Raw genomic sequence first — 20,016 nt, forward strand, 5'->3', positions numbered from 1 at the left:
ACGAGAGAAAGACGGGAGCGGCGGAAGAGAAAGCCTCGAGTCTGCCGGATCAGACGGCCATGCGACCATTCGTATCTCCACTGAAACAGTGCGTCATTGTTATTCTAATTTACAAATTTCGGAGCAAATCTCCATTGATCGTGCTTGTCTTGTCCAAGCTATATGTGTGCCGTGCCTCTATGTGAAATTAGAGCGTCTGTGTACCTGTCGCCTATTTTGGTAGAAAGGTCGTGATGAGTACAAGTATGTCAAAGAAAACGTCGTCGATAGCTTCCAATGTGGTGCTTTCAAACTGGGTGACGAATATTGGGCCCTTTTCATCGTCGATGATGCCGGTCAGAGTCGCGATTCCGGTCTCTGTGTCTATCTTGGTCCCGATCTTTGTCCCGATGTCTTTCCCTGTCCCGATCCCTATAATCGCGATCCCTATCTCGGTCTCGGTCCCTGTACTTGTCCCTCTCGCGATCCCGTTCGCGCTCTCTCTCTCGCTTATAGCTGTCCTCGTGGCCCCGGGCTTCCTTGCGCTTGCTCTCCTCTCTCCGGTAATCGGCCAGCCGCGGCCTCGACTTCTTCTTTCCGTTCTGGTTCCACCCGCCGAGGTCTTCCTCCTCCTTGAGCTCCTTGGCGCCTAGGCCGAGCCTGTTCTGCCGCCTCTTGACCTGCTTGACCGGAGGCCCTCTAGGTTCCCCGTTCCAGCCCATGCCGCGGAGGAGGGCGGCGCCAAACTCTTCGACGGGCATGTCTTCGTAGTCCTGGAGCGTGGAGACCGCGCCCGAGGCTTCGACGTCGCGCCGGTAGGCCTCGTCTTCTGTTGCGGGTGCTGAGATGACCTTTTGTTCCTTGTGTGTCTTGCCGAGGAGGGCGTCCATGGCTTCTTCGTCAGCCGTTCGCGCTGCTGCTGGGGGTGCGTCGTCTTTGTCATCCTGCTTTGGTGGTTGCCTTTCGTCGTCGTTCCCTGCGTCTGTATCCATCTTGTCTTCTAATACCGAGCTCTTCTTCTCCTTCACCGTCAGACCCCATTTGAGCGGTGTATCCTGATCGGCGGGCTCTGTCTCTGCCGTAACAACGGCGTTCTTCTGCTGCGCTCTGGCCTCGTCCGGAAGCAGGTTCTTGGATTGCCTCTGGCTCTTCACCTCGTCCTTCCAGTTCCTGTTCGGCTGCCGCGCAATGACATACTCCTTCTTCTCCTCCCTCGGTCGCTTCCGCTTCGTCTCGGCGCCATCTTCCCCGAAGCCCGTGATGGCCTCGTGCCGGCCCCGATGGTGGCCATCGTCCTCAGAGTCCGAGGCATCGGAGTCGCCTCCCCCCAGGGCGTGCGGGCGCGGCCGCTTGCCTAGGCTTGACGAAGGCTTTGTTGCTGTGCGAGACTTGTTTGCTGACGATGACGATGATGGGGTGCTGGCTGAGCCAAATTTGATGGCGATGCGACCTTGTTTCTGGTCAGACATAACGCGTGGGGGGGAGGAGGTGGTGCAGTGTCGTTGAGGGTTGGAAGGAAAAAAGGTGAGGCTGTATTACCCTTTGCGAGCCTGTGCTTGAAAATGACGGCTTTGGATCAAATGGTAAGGTACGTACCTACAGATATTGCATCGCGCAGACAACCACCAATTCCAAGTCGGGGCTAGCGTGTATTCTCGAAGTACTTGGCGCTTTGTATCTTTTTGGTTACCAGCACTCGAAGGGCTGGACTCAGTCGGGCAGAGAAATGGAAGCCGCTTCTGTCTGCAGTTGGTGGGCCCGGCTGCAAGCGGGAGAGGAGAGGGAAAACAGAGAGGAAAAGACAAGAGATCAGAGATTAGAGGGTTAAATGATAATGATATGTACCTTATTAAGTAGGCTGTGAAGATGGAGTGGGATGTTCTGCAAGTGAATCTAAGTGAAAGTAGCGCTCACTGTAGAGCTGGTGAGAGATACATCCATGTTGCTCTTCTTGTGATTGTTATGCTACCGCCGCTTGTATGTTCCACCGCGAACTGTATTGACGCCTAACTGAGGGCCTGCAGAAGAACAGGTTGCAGACAATGGAGATGCTAGGCATCGTTCAATCGATCCAGACAGCGGATATGCAAATGCACCGAATAAATCGCATCGAATAAGCATCAGAAGGTACAGCTAATAGATTCACGGCCCCAATTCAGTGACGCTCAATAACACCGCGAGTGACATTACCGTCTTTGGCGTGTTCGAATGATGCATCATTGACAGCACATCGAAGCGGTGATGTACCGTGCCTGAAAACCCCAACCTCACTGTGCACTAGGCGATCGGGGCGCTTCTCTCTCCAGTGCTTCCGCTAGCGGACGCCCCAGCGACCGCCCAGCCAACGCCCGCCAAGCAGCTGTTAGCGGCTAGCGCACCCCATACAGTGCGCAGTGGCTGCCAGCAGAGCACCTCCGCCGTCTTCCAGCGCTCTGCCCCCCTGCCAAACCTCCCGAATCGCTGGCGCCCGACAGATTTTGCGCCCTCGCATCGACCAGCGACACGTTCAGCGGCCACCAGACTTCCGTCAAAACAGCCACCACCACGACCCTTTCCATCGCCGTGCATCGCGAGCCTCATCTCAGACGACGTCCCCGGCCATCCTCCGACATCCGTTTCGCCCGCAAACGGATGTCGCTCCCGCCGATGCTATGACGGAGGTCGGCCACACCGATCTATCGAGGCTGCTTCACTCCAAGCGACACGAGTTCAAGTGAGTGCGCGCCCGTTCGAAAGAGCGGATTTTTCCGATTCCAACGAGGTGCTTTTTGCCGTGCTGACCCCCGACAGTGCAATCGTGACATCGCGCAAGAGGAAGCTTCGCGAGTTCTTCGCCGTCACCAACCAGGTCGATCCCCTACCGCAGGATGCCTTCGCCAACCCCGACGCGCCCGCAACCACCGCTGCGGAGTGGCAGTTCCTGCAGACCAGCGAGATATTGCAGTTCGTATTCCACCCTCCAGAAGAGCCGTAGTGCAAGCGGGAGGCAAATGCAGAAACCTTCTAAATGGACAATCGCGTTCTTCGCGTTGTTTGCATCTCTGCCATGTGCCAATTTACCCCCCCGAGGCTAACCTTTGTGCAGAGGCAAGACGTTAAATGAGCAAGCCATTCCGCCACGGCCCTTGCTCTCGGTCGATACGCTGAAGCGGCTCATCTCCAAATCATTGCATGAACTCTCCGCTCACTCTGCTGCACCCTCTACTCCGACCATCGCCTCTTCTCGACCAAAGGAAGCTCTGCCTGGCCCGACGAACGAAGCACGGCAACCTCTTGGTGCTCTGTCGAATGAGTCTAACCATGTGCCCCCCGGGGAAAGCACCAAGCCATCATCCAAACCCACGAAGCCCACGCCGACGCCTCCAGCCCATTATACGAATAGTGTAGAAGCCCCCACGGCAGGCGTCACTACAGCCTTTGCGCCAGCCAAACCCATCTCTACGCCTCCAACCGCCGCTCCGGTCGCGAAAGATGAGACGAAACAAGCTGACAAACTCACCAATGGAGCGACCAGCGAGGATGTGCCGCCAGAACGAAGGTCGACGCAGGTTTCTTTCCCGCCAGGAACCAAGGGTTCGCCATCAGAGGAGCGACACGGCTTCGTGGCTACGGATGGGGCAGTGAAAGGCCTGGGTGCTGTGGACGATGACGGCGTGGTTGACAAATCCCGACTGCCCCAGGCTGGACGCAACCAGGAGCTTTCTATCAAAGTGCCGCACGCTCTCTCCAAAGTCCCGGATGCGCTTTCCTCGCCAGGTTCAACGGCACCGAGTGCGACGACCCCTGGGAATCACGACGTTTCAGCGGATACGAGCCCTGAACACGATGCTCCCCAGTATGACGAGAGGGTAGAGCAGGATGACGAGGAAAAGGAAGAGCAAGGTCATGGAGCAGATGATGTCGTTGGACGGGGAGCAGAGGCGGAGCAAGCGAAGCCTGGGCACGATGGAGTCGACTCAAGAACCGCTACGGTGGACGAAGACCAGCTTCTTCAAGACTCCATTCGATCAACGGCTGCGGCTGCAAGCCCCGAACCCAAGCTGCATACTGAAGTCCATGTCAAGACTGGTGCCACGGACGCCATGCGGGAGGCCGAGCTTGGTAGTAAGCCAAGTATGGATGGGCAAGCCGCTCAAACAGACGCTAAATCTTCGCAACCTGCCACAAAAGAGGTCCCTGACAGCCAAGAAGAGACCCCAGAACGAATGGATATTGATCCAGTTCAACAAGCTACCGCATCGGAAAAGGTCGATGGGCCTGCATCTCAACGGTCCTCTGGGGCTCCAGCTTCTACTAACAAATCCCCGGGCGCCACCAAGCTATCAATACCGAGGGAACCGGCTCCAGAGAGACCGGTGACTAGGGTGTCGTCTGGAGCCATGAGACTGAAGTCCGTATCCGAGATAGTCGGGGAGACGCCGCGACCTACCAGCACGACGGAGCGAAACACGACGAAGACGCCACAGAACCAGCTAACTCCCATGACATCAACGCCCCAATCCCCCCCTCCGAGGCCGAAGAGCACGGCCAAGAGAGATAAAACCAAAGGTCATGCTTCTACTGTCTTGTTCGGCAAACAACCCAAGCAGATGGAGGAGAAGACGCTAGTCCCTGGCCAAAAGGAAACAATCCAGCCATCCGACGACTACTACACACCTCTCTTTATCCAGAACTTCACAGGCGCCACCAATTGGATGCAGCCGATCGAAAAGATCCTCTTCCACGCGAACAAGACCATCGCTACCCCTGACGCTTATCTCGCCATCCAGGATCATCAAGCATGCAAAGTACTTCGCAGGGTATACCATCTGCAGCAGCACGACAAGTGGTCGCTGAGGCAGCCCAAGCGGTGTCCTGAGCCAACCCGTCCGCCATCCCATCTGGATGTTTTGTTCCAGGAGATGAAATGGATGCGGACTGATTTCCGAGAAGAGAGAAAATGGAAGATGGCCGTCGCCAAGAATATCGCCTACGCTTGTGCCGAATGGGTCGAGTCGACTCCCGAGGAGCGCAAGGCACTGCAAGTTGCTGCGTATATCCCGCCGCCGAAGACGGCTGATGTGACGATGGGCGATGCCGATGCAGACGGTGCCGAGAACCATCCGACTCCCGACCTCGTTGCGGAAGACGCAGATTCGCCTCAGATTCTGGACCATCTCAGCGACGACTTCCTGGAAACGGTTGCGCCATCAGCCATTTTTGCTCTACAGGAGGACGATGTAGTGTTTGCCCTACGTCGGACGCCCGCTTCAGATAAGCTGCTGGAGGAGCTACCGCTATACGGCGCGCCTCTCAAGGTCCCGCGGTCCGACCTCACGGGGCCCGAGTACGATCCGGACGCCCACTGGAGACGGCCGGCTCTTCCTCTGAGCAAATACGTGGAGGGAGAGATGAAGCTGTTGTCCGATGGCCCTCCACGCAAGCGCAGCCGCTACGATTACCTTAGCGAGGAATCTGACGACGAGAAGGAGAGTGCCTTTGACGCAGACACGCTCGCGCACAATGCCCGGCTCCCGCCAAAAAGCACCGAGGTGGCTCTCTTCGCCCCGGAGTCGAAGCACATTCGCGATCGGCTGCACGCCGGCCACCAGTTCAGGCCACCCTCCGAGCATCCCATGCCGCTACAGAGCTTTTACGAATGTCGCAGCCCGTCGCAGTGGACCATGGCTGAAGACGACGAGCTTCGCAACCTGGTACGAGATTACTCGTACAACTGGTCCCTCATCTCCAACCTACTGTCTACAAGATCTCTGTTTGCGTCGGGAGCGGAGAGGAGAACACCGTGGGAATGTTTCGAACGGTGGATCAACCTGGAAGGCCTGCCAGCGGATATGCAAAAGACACAATATTTCAAAGCCTACAACAGTAGAATTGAGGCTGCCCAGCGTGTTATTGCTCAGCAGAATCAGCTGGCGGCGCAGAGGGCTTCTCAGGAGGGAGGTGCAGTAACCCCAATACGGCGAAGGCAGTCCACGCCCTTGAGGGTCGAGAGGCGGCGAAACCAGAAGCATTTGACGCTCATCGATGCCATGAGGAAGCTTGCCAAGAAACGAGAGACGACGATGCAAAAGCAACAGCACTCTGCCGCCCAGAACGCGGCGAAGAAGGTTGGTGACGCGATGGCTCAGCGACCGGGGAAGACTCCGAGGGATTACAGTCTGCTGCGATGGGAACGCGACCAGGCTCTTGCCAACAAGATGACGCAGTTCGCCCAGCGGCAGGAAGCTCAGCGACGGGTACGTGAATGATCAGTTGCTGGTAATCGTTTGTCCCGACATACCATAGCTAACGTGTCCTCATCTAGGCCGCTCTTCAAGCCAGAGCCCAAGCTCAATCCGCCCAGATGGCGGCAGCACCAGGTGCAGCGGTCCCGGCTGTTCAAACCCCCGGGCTTCCTGCGGCTGTCGCCAACGGCGTGAATGGCGTCAACAGAGCCGGTGTTCCCAACCAACTTGCTGTTGCAGCAGCGGCGGCGGCGGCGGCGGCACAGGGCCGCGCGCGCATGCCCATGCAGGCTCCTGCCAACGGCATGGACGCCCTCGGTGTGCAAGCTCAGATGGGCGGTAATCTCGCTCCCCCGGCGCAAATGAACGGCATCCCGCAGGCTCAGCTGCAGGCTCTGCAGGCCATGCAGGCCCAGCACAGGATGCAGATGCCCGGCCAGCAGCCTGATGCCAGCATGCTGATGCGCGTCCAGCGCATCTCGGAGCAGCAGCGAGCAGTTCAGATGCAGCACGCGCAGCAACAGGGTGCCGTTGTAGGAACGCCTGTTCCTCAAGCACAGCAAGGCTCATCGCCGGCCATGCGGAATGGAGTGCCCGCCATTAGCCAGCAGACTTTTATGAATAATGCTCAGGCCATGATGGCTTCCTTCAATGCAACGAACGGCCACACTTCGGCTGCTGCGAACGGTCTACACATGCCCACTCTTGCCAACGGCACGTCGCCTGGCCCGCCTCGACTGCCGGCCCAGATTCCTCCCACCATTGCTGTACAGATCAACTCGTTGGAAGCACAGTTCAGGAGCAAGAATCCCAACCTTTCACCGGAGCAGCTTCGACACCTTGCTACCGAACATCTGACTAGAGCGATGATGCAGCAGCGTCAGAATGCCATGAGCGCTGCTGCTGGTGGACAGACGGGTATTGCTACCAGCATTACCGCTACCGCCAGCCCGCACCAATATGCCGCTCTACTTAGACAGCAGCAGCAGGCCCAAGCACAGGCGCAGGCTCAAGCCCAGGCCCAAGCTCAAGCTCAGGCGGCTCAGCAGCACCAGGTACAGCATCAACAGCATACGCCTACGCCTACCCCAACGCCCACTCCGCAGCAGCAACAGCAGCAGCAGCAGCACCCCCAACAGCGACCCCAGCAGGTGCCTCAAGCACAGCAGGCTCAACAACAACAAGCCCAGGCACCGCAACAGTCTCCGGCCCAAGTGCAGCAGCACCTCCAACAGCAGCATCAGCAGCAGCAAAAGCCTCAGCCGCAACCGCCACAGCAAGCTCAACCCCAACCCCAGCTTCAGGCTCAGGCACAAGCTCAGGCACAAGCTCAGGCACAAGCTCAGGCACAGGCCCAGGCACAGCAAGTCCAGTCGCAGTCGCAAGCTCAAGCCTCGCCTCAGATACCGTCGCATCCCCCTGCTGCAAGTCCCGCACCCGTTCAGCGCCAGGCCAGCGGAAGCGCAACGCCTTCTGCAGGAAAATGACGACTTGGTGTTCCTGGGTCGTGATGTATACACCTTTTCCTTATTTCAGTGCTATTCATGGCTTTTCCGCCGTCTTTTCCGTCTATTGCGTTTCAGACGGTTCTTGTCAAGGAAAAAACGGGAGGTGTTCAGCGGGAAAGGGGGGTAAAGGGGATTTCGGCCGGTGCAATTTACATTTACGTTAGATGCTCTCTTGATTTCCTATTCGCGTCTCTAACTACCCTTCTATCTCTTCTAATGTTGGCTTTGGCAAAAGAGTTTTGCTCTTTCCACGGAGCTCTTTTTCGTTCCGTCTCCTCTCTTATTGCTAGAACAGGGGGAAAAGGGATCGCTGCCGGGAATCTGTCTTCCCCTGCCCTCTTATTACCGACTCTATTTTGCGATTGACAGGCAGGCAGGCAGGTGAGGGGGAAAAGGAGCGAAAACAAGAAAAAAAGGGGATACCGATTCGGTGTGCTTTTGCTTTTTAAAAGGTACTCTACTACTACTACTACCTACTACTACTTGGTAAAGCGGGACACGGGCAAAGGGGGCGGCGGGAATCGTTGAATTGTAAAGAAATTACTGTACATAGCATATTCGCCATTCTCTCAAAAAGAAGACAGCATGGCAACCGTGGATCGGAGGAGGGAGGGGTTGGAGGGCTGGTGGGATGTTTGGTATGTACGAATGAAATGAAGAAGAACCGAGATCTGGGGGTTTTGACCTGAGGGTGCCCTGATCATGTTTGTCAAACATAGGATGTGCCTCATTTCCTGTGACGATATGTTGATCATTTATGCAATCGTGAACCATGAGCGATGAAGAAATAAAGGGCAAGAATCAAATCTCGTCCATTCTATTGTCACCTTACGTTTGAAAAGCCAAAACGCCAAGGGGGGTATGATATGCATAGGTAGGTAACATCATATACTTCCCATAACCAAACATACAGGAACACAGATAAGTAATACACAACAAACTGGAAATCTCGAGAAATGTTGTAATGATAAAAAGATGAAAAGTTTCCGTCTAGAAATATAGTTTTACCAATTTTCTTCTTTTACACAGCCCCTGATCCCCCTCCTCTCCCTCCATCCCCATGAAGTAATAGATGCGGCTTGATAAAGTCCTCGTCCAGCTGCTTGAACAAGCTCGCTGGGTCCTCTGTAGAGAGCAGCTGCCGTATGGCCCCCGTCGCCGACGTGATCGGTGTCGACGACGTCGACGGCTCGGCCGGGCTCATGAAGGCGCTTCCCTCCGCCGCCGGTGGGTTCGGACTGACGGGCGCCCGGGGCGAGCGGCGGTTCGCAGGGGGCGGCAAGTCTGAGATGTCAATGTCGCTGCCAATGTCGGAGTCCTCATTGGCGCCGCGCAGCAGATCGGCGCGCTCCGTCTCGGTAGGGTTGCGGAGGGAGTTCTTGCGGCTGACGCTGCTCGGCCTAACGCCCGTGTGGGGAGACGAGGTGCCGGACACGTAGGCTGCGGAACCGTCTCTGGGAGCGCTGAGGTTGTTGAGGGCGACGGTGCCGTTGCGGCGAGGGTTGTAGCCAATGGCAGAGCCGGAGCGCTTAACATGAAGGCCGGTGCCGAAGGACTCAATGTCAAACTCGTCGTCACTATCGATTTCTTCCACCACCCCGGTGCGGATACCGAGGATCTCCAGCATACGGGCAGTCGTCCCGCCAAAGATGATGACTGTCAAGACCACAACAACCAAGACGGTAGCCCTAAGCGCGTACGAGTTTTCGCCCGTGAGAAGGGCTGCCAGGGCCACACCGACGGCACCGCGAAGACCAGCCCAGAACAGCATGGCTTGGTAGTTGTAGGGGAGCTCGTCGCCAACCTCCAGTCCTCTCCTCCTCGCGCGGTAGCGGATAAACCAGTTGATGGCCCTGGAAAGGGGAAAGACGGCGACCCATCGAGCAGCGCACACGGCGCAGATGGTGACAATGATGAGGGGCGGCTCAAACTGCAGAGCATTGTCTGTGAAGAGCGCCAGGCCCAGGTAGATGAAGATGAAGTTTTCAGAGAGCTGCGACATGACTTGGAAGATGTACTTGGTGGTGAGCTGGGTACGTCTCGACATGTTGAAATAGGCATAATGCTTGAGTGTGATGCCGCAGAACAAGAGCGACACGATACCTAGACGGACAGATGGTCAGGATGTTTACTGGTAACACGCAGCTGGGCAATCTTACCAGACATGTGAAGACCATGGGAAAAGAAGTAAGTAGCGTAGGCAATCAAAATAATCAGACAGCTTTCAATTTTGGGGAATCTTCGCACATAGGTAAACTTGAGCAGAAGAGCGGTGCCGACGCCGACGATGACACCGATGAGCAAACTGCCAAAGAAGACGAGCAAGAAGATGCCGGTACCCTCGAAGAAGCTGATGATGCCGTAGTTGGCCTCGCCCTTGTTGTACTTTTGCGCGGTTTCGAAAATGACAATGGCGATGGCGTCGTTGAGGATCGATTCGCCAAAGATGATGGTGTACAGCTTGGGGTCGACCTTGTACGTGTTGAAGATGGCCAGGATGGTGACGGGATCGGTGGCGGAGAGCGTTGCGCCAACGGAGATGGCATCAACCAGCGTCAATTCCAGGGATCCAGGGACCAGGTTGAAGATCCACAGGATCAGCCCTATGACGACGGCGGAGAGAAAGGTGCCGGCGAAGGCAAACGTCAGGATCGTGCCGATGTTGCGGAAGAAGTTGGCCTGGTGCAGCTCGTATCCGGATGACAGGATGATGGGGGGGAGCAGCAGGTTGAAGAAGATCTGGTAGTCGAAGCTGATGAGGTTTCGGATGGAGTCGCCCGAGGTGATGAGCAGGATGAGGCCGACAACCATGCCTGTAGCGCGGGCAATGTTAGCGCACGTCTCGGGCGTGAAATGAGGCGCGGTTGAGGTATACCTGCAAAGATGGAGATGACTGTCTCGTGGATCGCAGTCACCTTCTTCTGCTGGAGCATGTAGCTGGTGAAGAAGGCGATGATGAGCAGCATGATGGAGATGAAGAGCGCCCATGCTGCGAAGAATTCCTTTTCCGCAGAGTCGCCCTCTGAGCATTTTCATTCGTCAGCATTTCTGTTCCTTGTGACTTGGTATTGACCCCCCCGGCTGTGGTCTTGTTCGTATAGCTCCTCGCCGTCATCGTCGCGGGCAATCGTTACCTTCGGGATCCTCCTCATCGTTCGCTCGCCCTAAGCGTCGAGGTTAGCACAACGGTCCACTGCGCGGGATTGCTGTCGCAAACATACGTAACAGGCTGAAGCCCAGCTTGGCCAGCTCTGCGGCGGCCGTGGAGGCCATGATATGCGATCTCGAGGCTGGATGTGGACACGATCGAGGGAGTTGAGGTTGGTCGGACGGTGGAGCATGCGCGAGGCTTGCGGCGCAAGCGAGACGATGCGGGCATGGAACCGCGGATCAGGTGTATAGAAGTCGCGACAGCTGGTCGGGTTGATGCGAACTGCGGGAGAGGGTTGGAGTTGTGTGTCCTGCTCGGGGTGGCCGTTGGGTTTGGCCGAGGACTGTGTGAAGAGTGAAGAGTGAAGCGCAGTATGTTGCAGGTTCGACGTTGGCGGTTGGCTGTTGCAGTACTGAGTAGATGTTGTGCAGGTGCCTGCCTTTCAGGTTAGGTTGTCCTCCACTGTCTGCTAGGAGTACCTTGGCGATGCGACAGCGCTCTAAGCCCTGTAATTGGCGCGGGCCAGTGGATCGCTGCAGAGGCCCGTGATGACGACGCCGATGGAATTGAAGGAGGTCCTTGGTGTGTACTTGGGGAATGGCCGGCAATAATACTAACGGGTTCAAGCTCATGTTTCCGGACGCAATCGCAAGGAATTGGACACGTCGGAAATGCGATGCAGGCGGAATAGAGCTCTGAACAGCAAATCATGCCCTCTACTAGTAGCATCAACAAAGGGATGGTGGTACCAGCCTGCAGCATTGAATCCCGTCGACTTTGGGTGTTGCAGCCATCAGGGCCAAGACGGAGGGCGGAACTTGCAGTGGAATCGGCATTGAATACGAGGTATACTTACTTGCCTACTGTGGACGTGTGCTGAACGAATTCCAGTAAGAGAGCATACCTTATACAGGCAGAGACGTGGTGAAGACGTGAATCCCGAAGGACGTTGGTACATGTACTTCTGATCAACCAAGAGCAAGGTTTATAGGGGTTGCTTGATCAAATTCGGCGAGCATCAGGTACGCAATGCCAAGACATACGACGTTATGAGAAAGAAAGTAGTCTACTTGTACGGTATCCATGCGTGTGCGAGATCATATATATCTTTATCTATATTCCTGCAGTATCATCTAGACTACGGAGTATCTCGTTGCTCTCTCAGCGTTGGCGGGGCTGTTCGGGGTTCGACGCGGGGCGGAGACGCTCTCCGGCGCGGCTCGCAATCACGGGCGTTGAACTGCTGACGGACCATGATCTGCATCTCCATCTTGTCCAAACTCAACCTCAACTTAATGTCTACACAGCCTTACCGCTTCTCGGTACTTCGACTCACGACTCCTTGCTTGACGTCTACATAATCGAAACAACACCAATGGTATGATCGCGATATACCTGTAGATCTTCCACCCCCAACAATGTACCACCTTGCCAAGGGCCTCTATCTCCTCGCAACAAGCAAAGAAGGTGAGAGCTGCCCTTGATCCCGTCCTCTCCCCTCATCCCTCCCCTATCGTCATCGCGGCATCCCAGCTTACACAAGTCCGACAACGCAGAGTATTCCGTCATCCTCCTCGGCCTCGACAATGCCGGCAAGACAACCTTCCACGAGCAGGTCAAGTCCATGTACCTCCCCAACGCCCCCGAGCCCAAGCTCAAGACGGTGCCGACCGTCGGCCAGAACGTGTCGACGATAACCCTGCCCGACATGTACCTCAAGCTGTGGGACGTGGGCGGCCAGCACTCGCTGCGCAAGCTGTGGCAGAGCTACTACGCCAGCTGCCACGCCATCGTCTTCATCATCGACAGCACCGACATTGGCGACGGCGACCTCTCCCACGACAACACCGGCCGCCTCGACGAGTGCCGCCTCGTCCTCGAGGACGTGCTGCAGCACTCCGAGACCGAGGGCGTGCCGCTGCTCATCCTCGCCAACAAGCAGGACCGGGAGGACTGCGTCGAGACCATCCGCATCAAGGAGGGGCTCGTCAAGCGCGTCATGGAGGGCGAGAAGGGCGCCGCCATCCGCGACTCGCGCGTGCTCGCCATGAGCGCGCTGACGGGCGAGGGCGTGCGCGAGGCCATCGACTGGGTGCGCTCGAGGGTCCAGTGGAACAAGGAGTCGCGGCCGCCCGTCATGAGGTAGCAGAGGATCCCTTTGCATTGGGAAGAATAATGTGGGAAGATTTACGGGGAGCAAAGGAGTGTCTCTAGGGGTGTTCTGAGGCGTTTTTGGTAGATATCTGGTCGTCGTGCTTTTCATTATCTGGTAGCCATCACGGCTTCACGTTTCAAGCGACGAAAAAGCTGAGTGTAATCTATCAGCGTAACCGTTCTTTCTGGTCATTTAGCTCATCGGGGGAGCTCCATGCTGGGGTATCATGCAAGCATTGTGCTTTTTCTATTTTGCTGTGTTTTTAATATGCACCTGTCTTCTTCTTCTTCATGAACATAGATCTATTCACCCTTCTTGGGGGTATCTCTCCTTCATCTCTCATTCTCCGCAGACAGCTCAGCCATCAAACCGCCTTTATCTCTCCTCTTCGCATCCTCCGCCAGCTTCGCATCCAGCAGATCCGTAAACTCCTTGACCTTGGCCAGCGCCATCTGCGCGCACTGTATCACCAGCGTAGCCTCTATGGGCCTGCCGCCGAGCTTGGAGATTTGGCAAATCTCGCCGTGCTTGTTGAGGCTGAACGTGCAGCTGGCCACCCGCAGCTGCTCCTCCAACCAGGTCGTGTCCACAACGACGATGTCGCCCTCGTCGCCGAAAAAGTCAAACGTCGCGCAGAACGGCGAGTGCAGCCAGCTCAGCGGCACGGGCTCGCGCTCCGCGGGCGTGTAGACGGTCAGCGTCTCGCCCTCGATGCTCGTGTCCGGCTTGCGGAAGTGCCGCAGCGCGGCGACGACGGCGAAGCACGCGCTGTCGATGAGGTTGCCGTCGGCGGAGAGCACGTGCAGGTCGACCCGGACGGACCAGCACTTTTGGCCGGCCACCAGGCAGAGCGACTCCGTGTCCAGGGCGCCCGATCTCCGGATCGTCTTCTCGAGCAGCCTGGCCAGGAGGACCTCGGTCTCGGTTGGCCGGTTGACTTCGTATGAGGGGGCGACCATGGGGCCGAGCTCTGAGGTGATTTGGAAGATGCCGTCAAAGGGCCGGTCTGGGAACGGGACTGTGACCTCTGCTGATACCTTGGCCAGTACCCTGAAGCATCATCGTGTTAGCGATTGTGATTCCATCACCACGAATCTGATCCAATTGAACTTGCCTTGTTTTCCCCAGCTTGACATCTGCCACGCCATACTCATCCCCGAAACTCAGCTCCAGGCGTCTAAACTCATCGAGTTTTCGACCATCTAATCGCAGTCCCTCGCTGATTGCCTGGAGGGTAAATGTCCGCTCGCTTAATGACGGCTCTGCTTCGCGAGGCATGACGATTGGTTATCGTGTAAATGAATTATTATAAAAAAAAAAAAAATGAAGCAGTTTGTTTTGTTTTGATACCTTCAAAAGTTATTCGTGATGATACCTTTGAAGCTCTCACTGAGATGCGGGAGCGCCAACTGAAAAATTCTGCCGGGCGGTGTGCCTAAAGTTGCCTGTTTTCGGGCTTGCTGCCGCGACTTTGACTGAAGTGACGAAACGCGACCAGCTTTTGGATTCTCTTCCCCAATCTACTACTACTACAATCAATCGCTTTTTCCATCTTGCCTGTTCACAGCGTCCTTTAATGCTAATTACCCACCAAGATGACCACCGCCCATAGACCTACCTTTGATCCTGTACGAAACCCCTGAAGGGAATCGATCTTATTCATTGCTAACCGCGATGCTCAGGCCCGTGGCAAAGAGGCCCTGCGCGGCCCAGCCTACCACCAACGCCTCCTCCCAGCCCACACCCAGCTCAAGTACCGAAAAGCCGGCCAGGGCGGCGACGCCGACGACGAGCCTGCGCGCGACCTCGCCGCGGAGCTTCTCGCCGCCGAGGCAGCCCACTTCAAGAAGAAGAGGCACAACAGCGGCGTCTTGGCCCCCGAGGACGACGAGGATGACGATGACGACGCGGAGGTGACGGCCGTTCGTCGAGGGGAGAAGAGGTCGCAGTCTGCGAACAATGGCGAGGAGGAGGGAGAAGAAGATCAGGAGGCGAAACGGAGGAGGATACTGGAGGAGAGTAGGGATATCGATGCGGATGATGATAGTGAGGAGGAGGAAGATAGTGATGAGGACGATGATAGCGAGGATGATGAGGATGCGGAGCTGCAGCGAGAATTGGAAAGAGTGCGGAGAGAGCGTGAAGAGAAGAAGAAGAAAGAGGTATGCTTGCTGCGTGTTTCTCTTGATCCTACCTATGCCTTGGGAACGTTGGGGCTGACTAATTCATTATAGGAAGAAGAGCGAGCGAGAGAAGAGCAGGAAGCCCGAGAACGAGACATTGCACTCGGTAACCCCCTCCTGAACAAGCAGGATTTCACAATGAAGCGCCGATGGGACGATGACGTTGTGTTCAAGAACCAGGCCAGGGGGACGGAGGACAAGAATAAGAAGAAGGAGTTTGTGAATGTGAGTTCCCCTTTATGTCTCTCGGTTTCGTTTTCATCAAGGGGGATGAGTTACTGACGGCTTTTTCTCTTCTTAGGACATGTTACGGTCTGATTTCCATAGACGGTTCATGAGCAAGTATGTTCGATAAAAAGGGGGGAACCATCGGGGTCCCGGGCAGTACTCAGGATTATTAGCGACTTGCATGGTGTTTTTTTTTTTTTTTTTTTTCTCTATATTTCTATATTCTTTCTACTAGAAGACATTAGACGCCATCATCATGATGAATCTCACAGATCACTCCGTCTATCCAGAGTGCATAACAGCCCTGTCAGTGCTCCTCCTCGGCAAGCAACCTCCTCTCCATCTCCTCAAACGCCCCCAGCACCTTTCCATACCGCTCGTACGTCCCCTCGCGATACCCAACGTCCACCTTCTCAATGGACCCCTCCTCCTTCCACCGCTTCCCAATCAGCTCGTCAAACGTCTCGCCGTCGCCGCGCTCCAGCGCCCACAGCGCCTTGTACGCGCCGCCCAGGGCGCACGCGTTGCCGCCCACGTCGAGCTTGTACACGCCGTCGGCGCCGCCGAGCCCCTCGCCGAGCACGCGCGTGATGGCCAGGTTCAGCGACCCGCCGCCGACGAGGTAGATGCGCCGCGGCTGCGCGGGGAGCCCGTCGCGCGGGCTGTGGACGAGCTTCTGCGAGCGCAGGCGCATGGAGAGGGCCTGCGACTCGACGATGGCGCGGGCGTCGGCCTCCTTGGGCCAGGCCTCGCGCGCCTCCTGCAGGTCGCTGCCGTCCTGCTTGCACGTGAAGCGCCACGTTCCCGCGCGGATGTTGGGCACCGTCTCCCGGAGGTAAAAGTACAGCCCGAGCTTGGCGCGGTCGTTGCCGTCGCCGTCGTCGTTGATGCCCAGCGGCTTCGAGTCCAGGAGGGCCTGGTTGAACGTCTCCCAGCCCGTGGCGCCGCCCTCGGGCTTGGGGAGGGTGTCGCGGACCTTTTCGCGCGCGAGGCCTCCGTTCTTGTAGCAGAGCATGAACATGTAGTTGCCGGGCGTGGTGGGATGGTTGAAGAAGTGGTACGAGCCGTCCGGCTTGTAGGCAGGCGTGTTCATGAGGAACGTCGTCGACGTGCCCAGCGAAACAATGGCGTCGAGCGGTCTCAGGGGCAGCGCAAGGATCGTCGCAGGGTTGTCGCCCGTGAAGGGAGTGATCTGGCACTCCGGGCTGAAGCCGTACTTGGACACGTAGTACGCCGAGATGCCGCCCATGGAGCCGCCGCCGTCCATGCGCGGCTCGCCGAGCTTCCGCCGCAGGTCGGCCGCGCCGTCGGGGCCTCCCGCGGAGAGGGCGAGGAGCCGCTCGCTCCAGGCCTGGCGGGGGATGTCCCAGAGGTTCATGCCGCAGACGTCGCTGACGTCGAGGGGCGCGATGGAGCCCATGAGGACGGAGGCGAGCCAGGAGGAGACGAGGGAGATGCGCTTTGCGCTTGCGTAGACTTGGGGCAGGACGCGCCTGATGCGCATGATTTGGAGGCCGGTGAATCTCTGCGAATGAAGAACAAGCTCACGTTAGTATATCATGATATCAAGAAAGGGGGAAGGGGGAAGGGGAACTTGCATGATGGGCACCGCTGCCCGTGACCTCGGCCAGCTTCTCCCTGTCGCCCAGCTCGGCATCAAAAGCGACCAACTCCTCCTGCGTGCTGTGATCCTGCCAGTTGGGCGCAAACTCATGCGCCAGCGCCCCCCTCAGCTGCTCGACCAGCGACCCCTTGGCGGCGTCCAGCCCGCGCAGCAGCTCCTCGGCGCTCGCGTTCCAGAAGACGGCGCCGTGCTGCTGGCCGGAGCCGCTGATGCCGCGGATGCTGCTCATGGGCAGCGGGTGCATGGCCTTGGCGAGCCGCTCCAGGACGAGGTCGAGGGACTCGAGCCATAGGGCGACGGGGGCGAAGACCTCGCCGGTGGCCTCGCGCACGTGGACGCCCTTTTGGATGCCGTATTGGCGGCCAAAGTCCTGGTCGAAGTCGACCTTGGCTTCGGCTATGGATTTGAGGTTTGTGTTGACCACGATGGCTTGCGGATTTTGTGTTAGTTGGGAGGCTTCATACTGCGGGCTATATTGCATGGATTATGGTGATTTAGATGTCAGGGTACAGGTTCCATATGGTTTGACGCACCTTTGAGTTGCTGGGTTGAGAGGTCAAAGCCCAGGTAAAGGGGCCCCTTTTCCTCACTCATGATGGCAGAGTTGATGCGTGTTCGAGCCCGGTACTGTACTTTGTCCAAGCTGCTCTCGAGATGCGTCTGCAAGCCGTTTCTAAAGGTAGATGCAACAAGTACAGATCTTGGTCACCGAAAGAGAGCTTCTTCTATCAGTCTCAACAAATACATGCCAATCAAAGCCCAGATCCTCGGGAAGGAAACCTCAACTCACATGCAAATCAAGACTTGGGAATCAGCCGTGTCAGAATGAAGGTGAATGACGATGCCGCGTATAAAAGGGCCATCGACGTAATCGTTACACCACCCGGAAAGCGACCCTTATTGGCACGCATATGGCCATCACGGCGCCTCATGTGGAGAATTCAGGTAGTAGCTTGTACGCTTAAGAAAAGGGCTCCAGTTCCTCCTCCTCATCATCCCGTCAGTATGGGTTTCTCACTATCAGAGAAGCATGGATTAGGCTAAAGTACAAGGAGTAAGGATTTGCACGAGGGCCATGTGGGAATTTAGCCACACCTCGTGCCTTGAGCTTGAGCCACGTTTTCGTCTACATTCCCCAAAGTCAAGAGTGAATATTGTTTGCCGGTCAAAGAGGTCCATCTTCTCGAGGCTTGAGCGTCATGCGAGCGGAAGTGGATAGAGGGGTTCGCTCTCTTCAACTGCATTTAGGCTAAATAGGGCCGGTGTCCCTGTTACTTCTCGAGACGGCCAACAATGCCATGTTTTGGCTGTGGCCCAAAGGTATGCAGTACATGTACTGAGGCAGATACTAGTATCCTGAGCTTGATGATTTGCGATTGATTTAGTCAAACATTGAGGCTCCCATGTCGCATCACAGATAAAAAGACGGCCGCGACCCTGCGGATCCGGAACGTCGCCCGGAAGACCGGAACAAGACAGCAAACGGACGGAGCCGGGGCTTTCGGGCCTTGGCGGCAATGCTTGTATATCATGACAGATGGAGTAGTCGTACAGAGGAATACAGATGCCGTGTATAAATGTTAAATGTCTAGTGCTACCTATCCAGTACCCCAGTCTAGGATTTTTTAAACACAAATGGAAATGGTAGCGGCCATCTCTAATGCTTGTGTCCGTGGTCATGGTGATGCTCCTCTTCCTCCTGCTCAGATGCTTCCGACACACTTGACCGCGCGCTGCCCGGGATGAACTCGTCGAACCTCTTGTTGACCTCTGCATCTCGCGATACGAAGCGCACCCGGACTCGCTTCACTCCACGCACTTTGCCTCCCACAAGCGTGCGCACCGCATCCTCCAGGTCTTTCACGTCATCCACCGTCCATGCGCCGGGCACCGCCATCTCCAGGTCTACCAGAAAGTTGGGTCCCGACTTGGTCCCCGTGATGTCGCGCAGCTCCGCCTGGTGGCCTTCGCTCACGTTGGCGATTGCCCGGTGCGCTTGCTTGCGAATCGCTGCCTTGACCTCGTCGTCCAGACTCTGGTCTATCAGCTCGAGGAAGGCAGACTTGGTGTTGCCCAGGCCGGCGTGGAGGACCATGGCGGAGATGAAGAGGCCGCCGACGGGATCCAGCCACGCGGCGTTTTCAATGACGTTGGCGCCGACAATAGCAATGAGCGTCACAATGCCCGTCAGGCTGTCGATGCGGTGGTGGACGGCGTTGGAGGCGAGGACGGACGACTTGCGCTCGCGCGCAATCTTCATGGCTGTGAAAACACATGTCAGCAAAACAAAGATGCATCAGAAGGAGCAGCAGCGAGAACAAGTCAAGACGTACTGGCTTGGTAGAGCCATTCTTTGACCAGAATGGTGCCTCCCGCCAGCCAAGCTGCGTGTAAGCTGGGGATGCCCAGATCTGCGTGACTGTGCGAGTGGCTGTGGCTGTGGCCATGCGCAACGTGCTCCAACATCTCGTGCGCGGCCTCGGGGTTCCAATGGCCGTACAGCGACACGGCACTCTCAAAGCCCATGTAGAAACCGCCGACAAGCAGCATGCTCGACACGCCCAGCGCGCCCAGGCTCTCGACCTTGCCGAAGCCCAGCGGGAAGCGCTCGGTCGGGCCCTTGAGGCTCCACGAGACCGTCGCCAGCGTCAGGATGTCCGAGGCCAGGTCGGCGATGCTGTGCCAGCCGTCGGCAATCATGGCCTTGGAGTTGAAGGCCCAGCCGCCGATGAATTTGGCAATGGCCATGGCGAGGTTGCTGATCAGACCGATGCGGGTGATGCGCACGCCGGGGTCGTTTTTGTCGCCCGACGTCAGAAACGTGTTGTCGTGGTGGTGGTGATGGCCAAAGAGCCCGTGGCTGTGGCCGTGGCCGTGATCATGGCCATGATCGTCATCGTGCTCGAGATGATGCTCGTGGCTCGAATCGGAGTCGTGGTCGGAGTCGTGTTCGTGCTTGTGCTG

The 20,016-nt window shown here is 56.9% G+C and overlaps 8 protein-coding genes across 8 annotated transcripts; 3 read left to right on the forward strand and 5 right to left on the reverse strand.

Moving 5' to 3' along the window:
• Nucleotides 1-467: 467 nt before the first annotated feature.
• BBK36DRAFT_1085855 (hypothetical protein) lies at nucleotides 468-1,427 on the reverse strand (the record flags this gene model as incomplete). The annotated part of the gene is made up of 1 exon (XM_024888961.1): nucleotides 468-1,427. A coding segment is annotated over one exon (960 nt), but the record flags the coding sequence as incomplete, so codon positions are not given.
• A 114-nt stretch (nucleotides 1,428-1,541) lies between these two features.
• On the forward strand, nucleotides 1,542-7,706 carry BBK36DRAFT_1194144 (hypothetical protein; the record flags this gene model as incomplete). The annotated part of the gene is made up of 6 exons (XM_024896841.1): nucleotides 1,542-1,567; nucleotides 2,516-2,692; nucleotides 2,770-2,922; nucleotides 3,065-6,215; nucleotides 6,284-7,417; nucleotides 7,502-7,706. 6 exons carry the CDS (start codon nucleotides 1,542-1,544, stop codon nucleotides 7,688-7,690), a joined length of 4,830 nt encoding a protein of 1,609 aa, XP_024751209.1. The 3' UTR covers nucleotides 7,691-7,706.
• Nucleotides 7,707-8,732: 1,026 nt separating this feature from the next.
• BBK36DRAFT_1114563 (sodium/hydrogen exchanger) lies at nucleotides 8,733-10,984 on the reverse strand (the record flags this gene model as incomplete). Its single annotated transcript, XM_024890044.1, has 6 exons — nucleotides 8,733-8,900; nucleotides 8,955-9,814; nucleotides 9,871-10,524; nucleotides 10,587-10,733; nucleotides 10,846-10,875; nucleotides 10,933-10,984. 6 exons carry the CDS (start codon nucleotides 10,982-10,984, stop codon nucleotides 8,733-8,735), a joined length of 1,911 nt encoding a protein of 636 aa, XP_024751210.1.
• Nucleotides 10,985-12,280: 1,296 nt separating this feature from the next.
• Nucleotides 12,281-13,008, forward strand: BBK36DRAFT_18310 (ADP-ribosylation factor-like protein; the record flags this gene model as incomplete). Its single annotated transcript, XM_024897853.1, has 2 exons — nucleotides 12,281-12,329; nucleotides 12,419-13,008. The coding sequence occupies 2 exons, from the start codon at nucleotides 12,281-12,283 to the stop codon at nucleotides 13,006-13,008; spliced, it is 639 nt and encodes a 212-aa protein (XP_024751211.1).
• A 341-nt stretch (nucleotides 13,009-13,349) lies between these two features.
• Nucleotides 13,350-14,295, reverse strand: BBK36DRAFT_1194160 (ribosomal protein S5 domain 2-like protein; the record flags this gene model as incomplete). Its single annotated transcript, XM_024896842.1, has 2 exons — nucleotides 13,350-14,047; nucleotides 14,106-14,295. 2 exons carry the CDS (start codon nucleotides 14,293-14,295, stop codon nucleotides 13,350-13,352), a joined length of 888 nt encoding a protein of 295 aa, XP_024751212.1.
• Nucleotides 14,296-14,612: 317 nt separating this feature from the next.
• Nucleotides 14,613-15,555, forward strand: BBK36DRAFT_2715 (Cwf15/Cwc15 cell cycle control protein; the record flags this gene model as incomplete). The annotated part of the gene is made up of 4 exons (XM_024898000.1): nucleotides 14,613-14,645; nucleotides 14,700-15,179; nucleotides 15,252-15,425; nucleotides 15,502-15,555. 4 exons carry the CDS (start codon nucleotides 14,613-14,615, stop codon nucleotides 15,553-15,555), a joined length of 741 nt encoding a protein of 246 aa, XP_024751213.1.
• Nucleotides 15,556-15,735: 180 nt separating this feature from the next.
• BBK36DRAFT_1207127 (xylulokinase) lies at nucleotides 15,736-17,990 on the reverse strand (the record flags this gene model as incomplete). The annotated part of the gene is made up of 4 exons (XM_024897379.1): nucleotides 17,884-17,990; nucleotides 17,586-17,710; nucleotides 17,051-17,481; nucleotides 15,736-16,953 (listed from the first exon to the last, which is right to left on the reverse strand). Exons 1-4 carry the CDS (start codon nucleotides 17,982-17,984, stop codon nucleotides 15,736-15,738), a joined length of 1,875 nt encoding a protein of 624 aa, XP_024751214.1. The 5' UTR covers nucleotides 17,985-17,990.
• Nucleotides 17,991-18,709: 719 nt separating this feature from the next.
• Nucleotides 18,710-19,926, reverse strand: BBK36DRAFT_50184 (hypothetical protein; the record flags this gene model as incomplete). Its single annotated transcript, XM_024898170.1, has 2 exons — nucleotides 18,710-19,314; nucleotides 19,386-19,926. Coding segments are annotated over 2 exons (1,146 nt in total), but the record flags the coding sequence as incomplete, so codon positions are not given.
• Between the last annotated feature and the right edge of the window lie 90 nt (nucleotides 19,927-20,016).

The sequence above is a fragment of the Trichoderma citrinoviride genome (genome assembly GCF_003025115.1).
Source record: "Trichoderma citrinoviride strain TUCIM 6016 unplaced genomic scaffold BBK36scaffold_4, whole genome shotgun sequence".
NCBI classification, from domain to species: domain Eukaryota; kingdom Fungi; phylum Ascomycota; class Sordariomycetes; order Hypocreales; family Hypocreaceae; genus Trichoderma; species Trichoderma citrinoviride.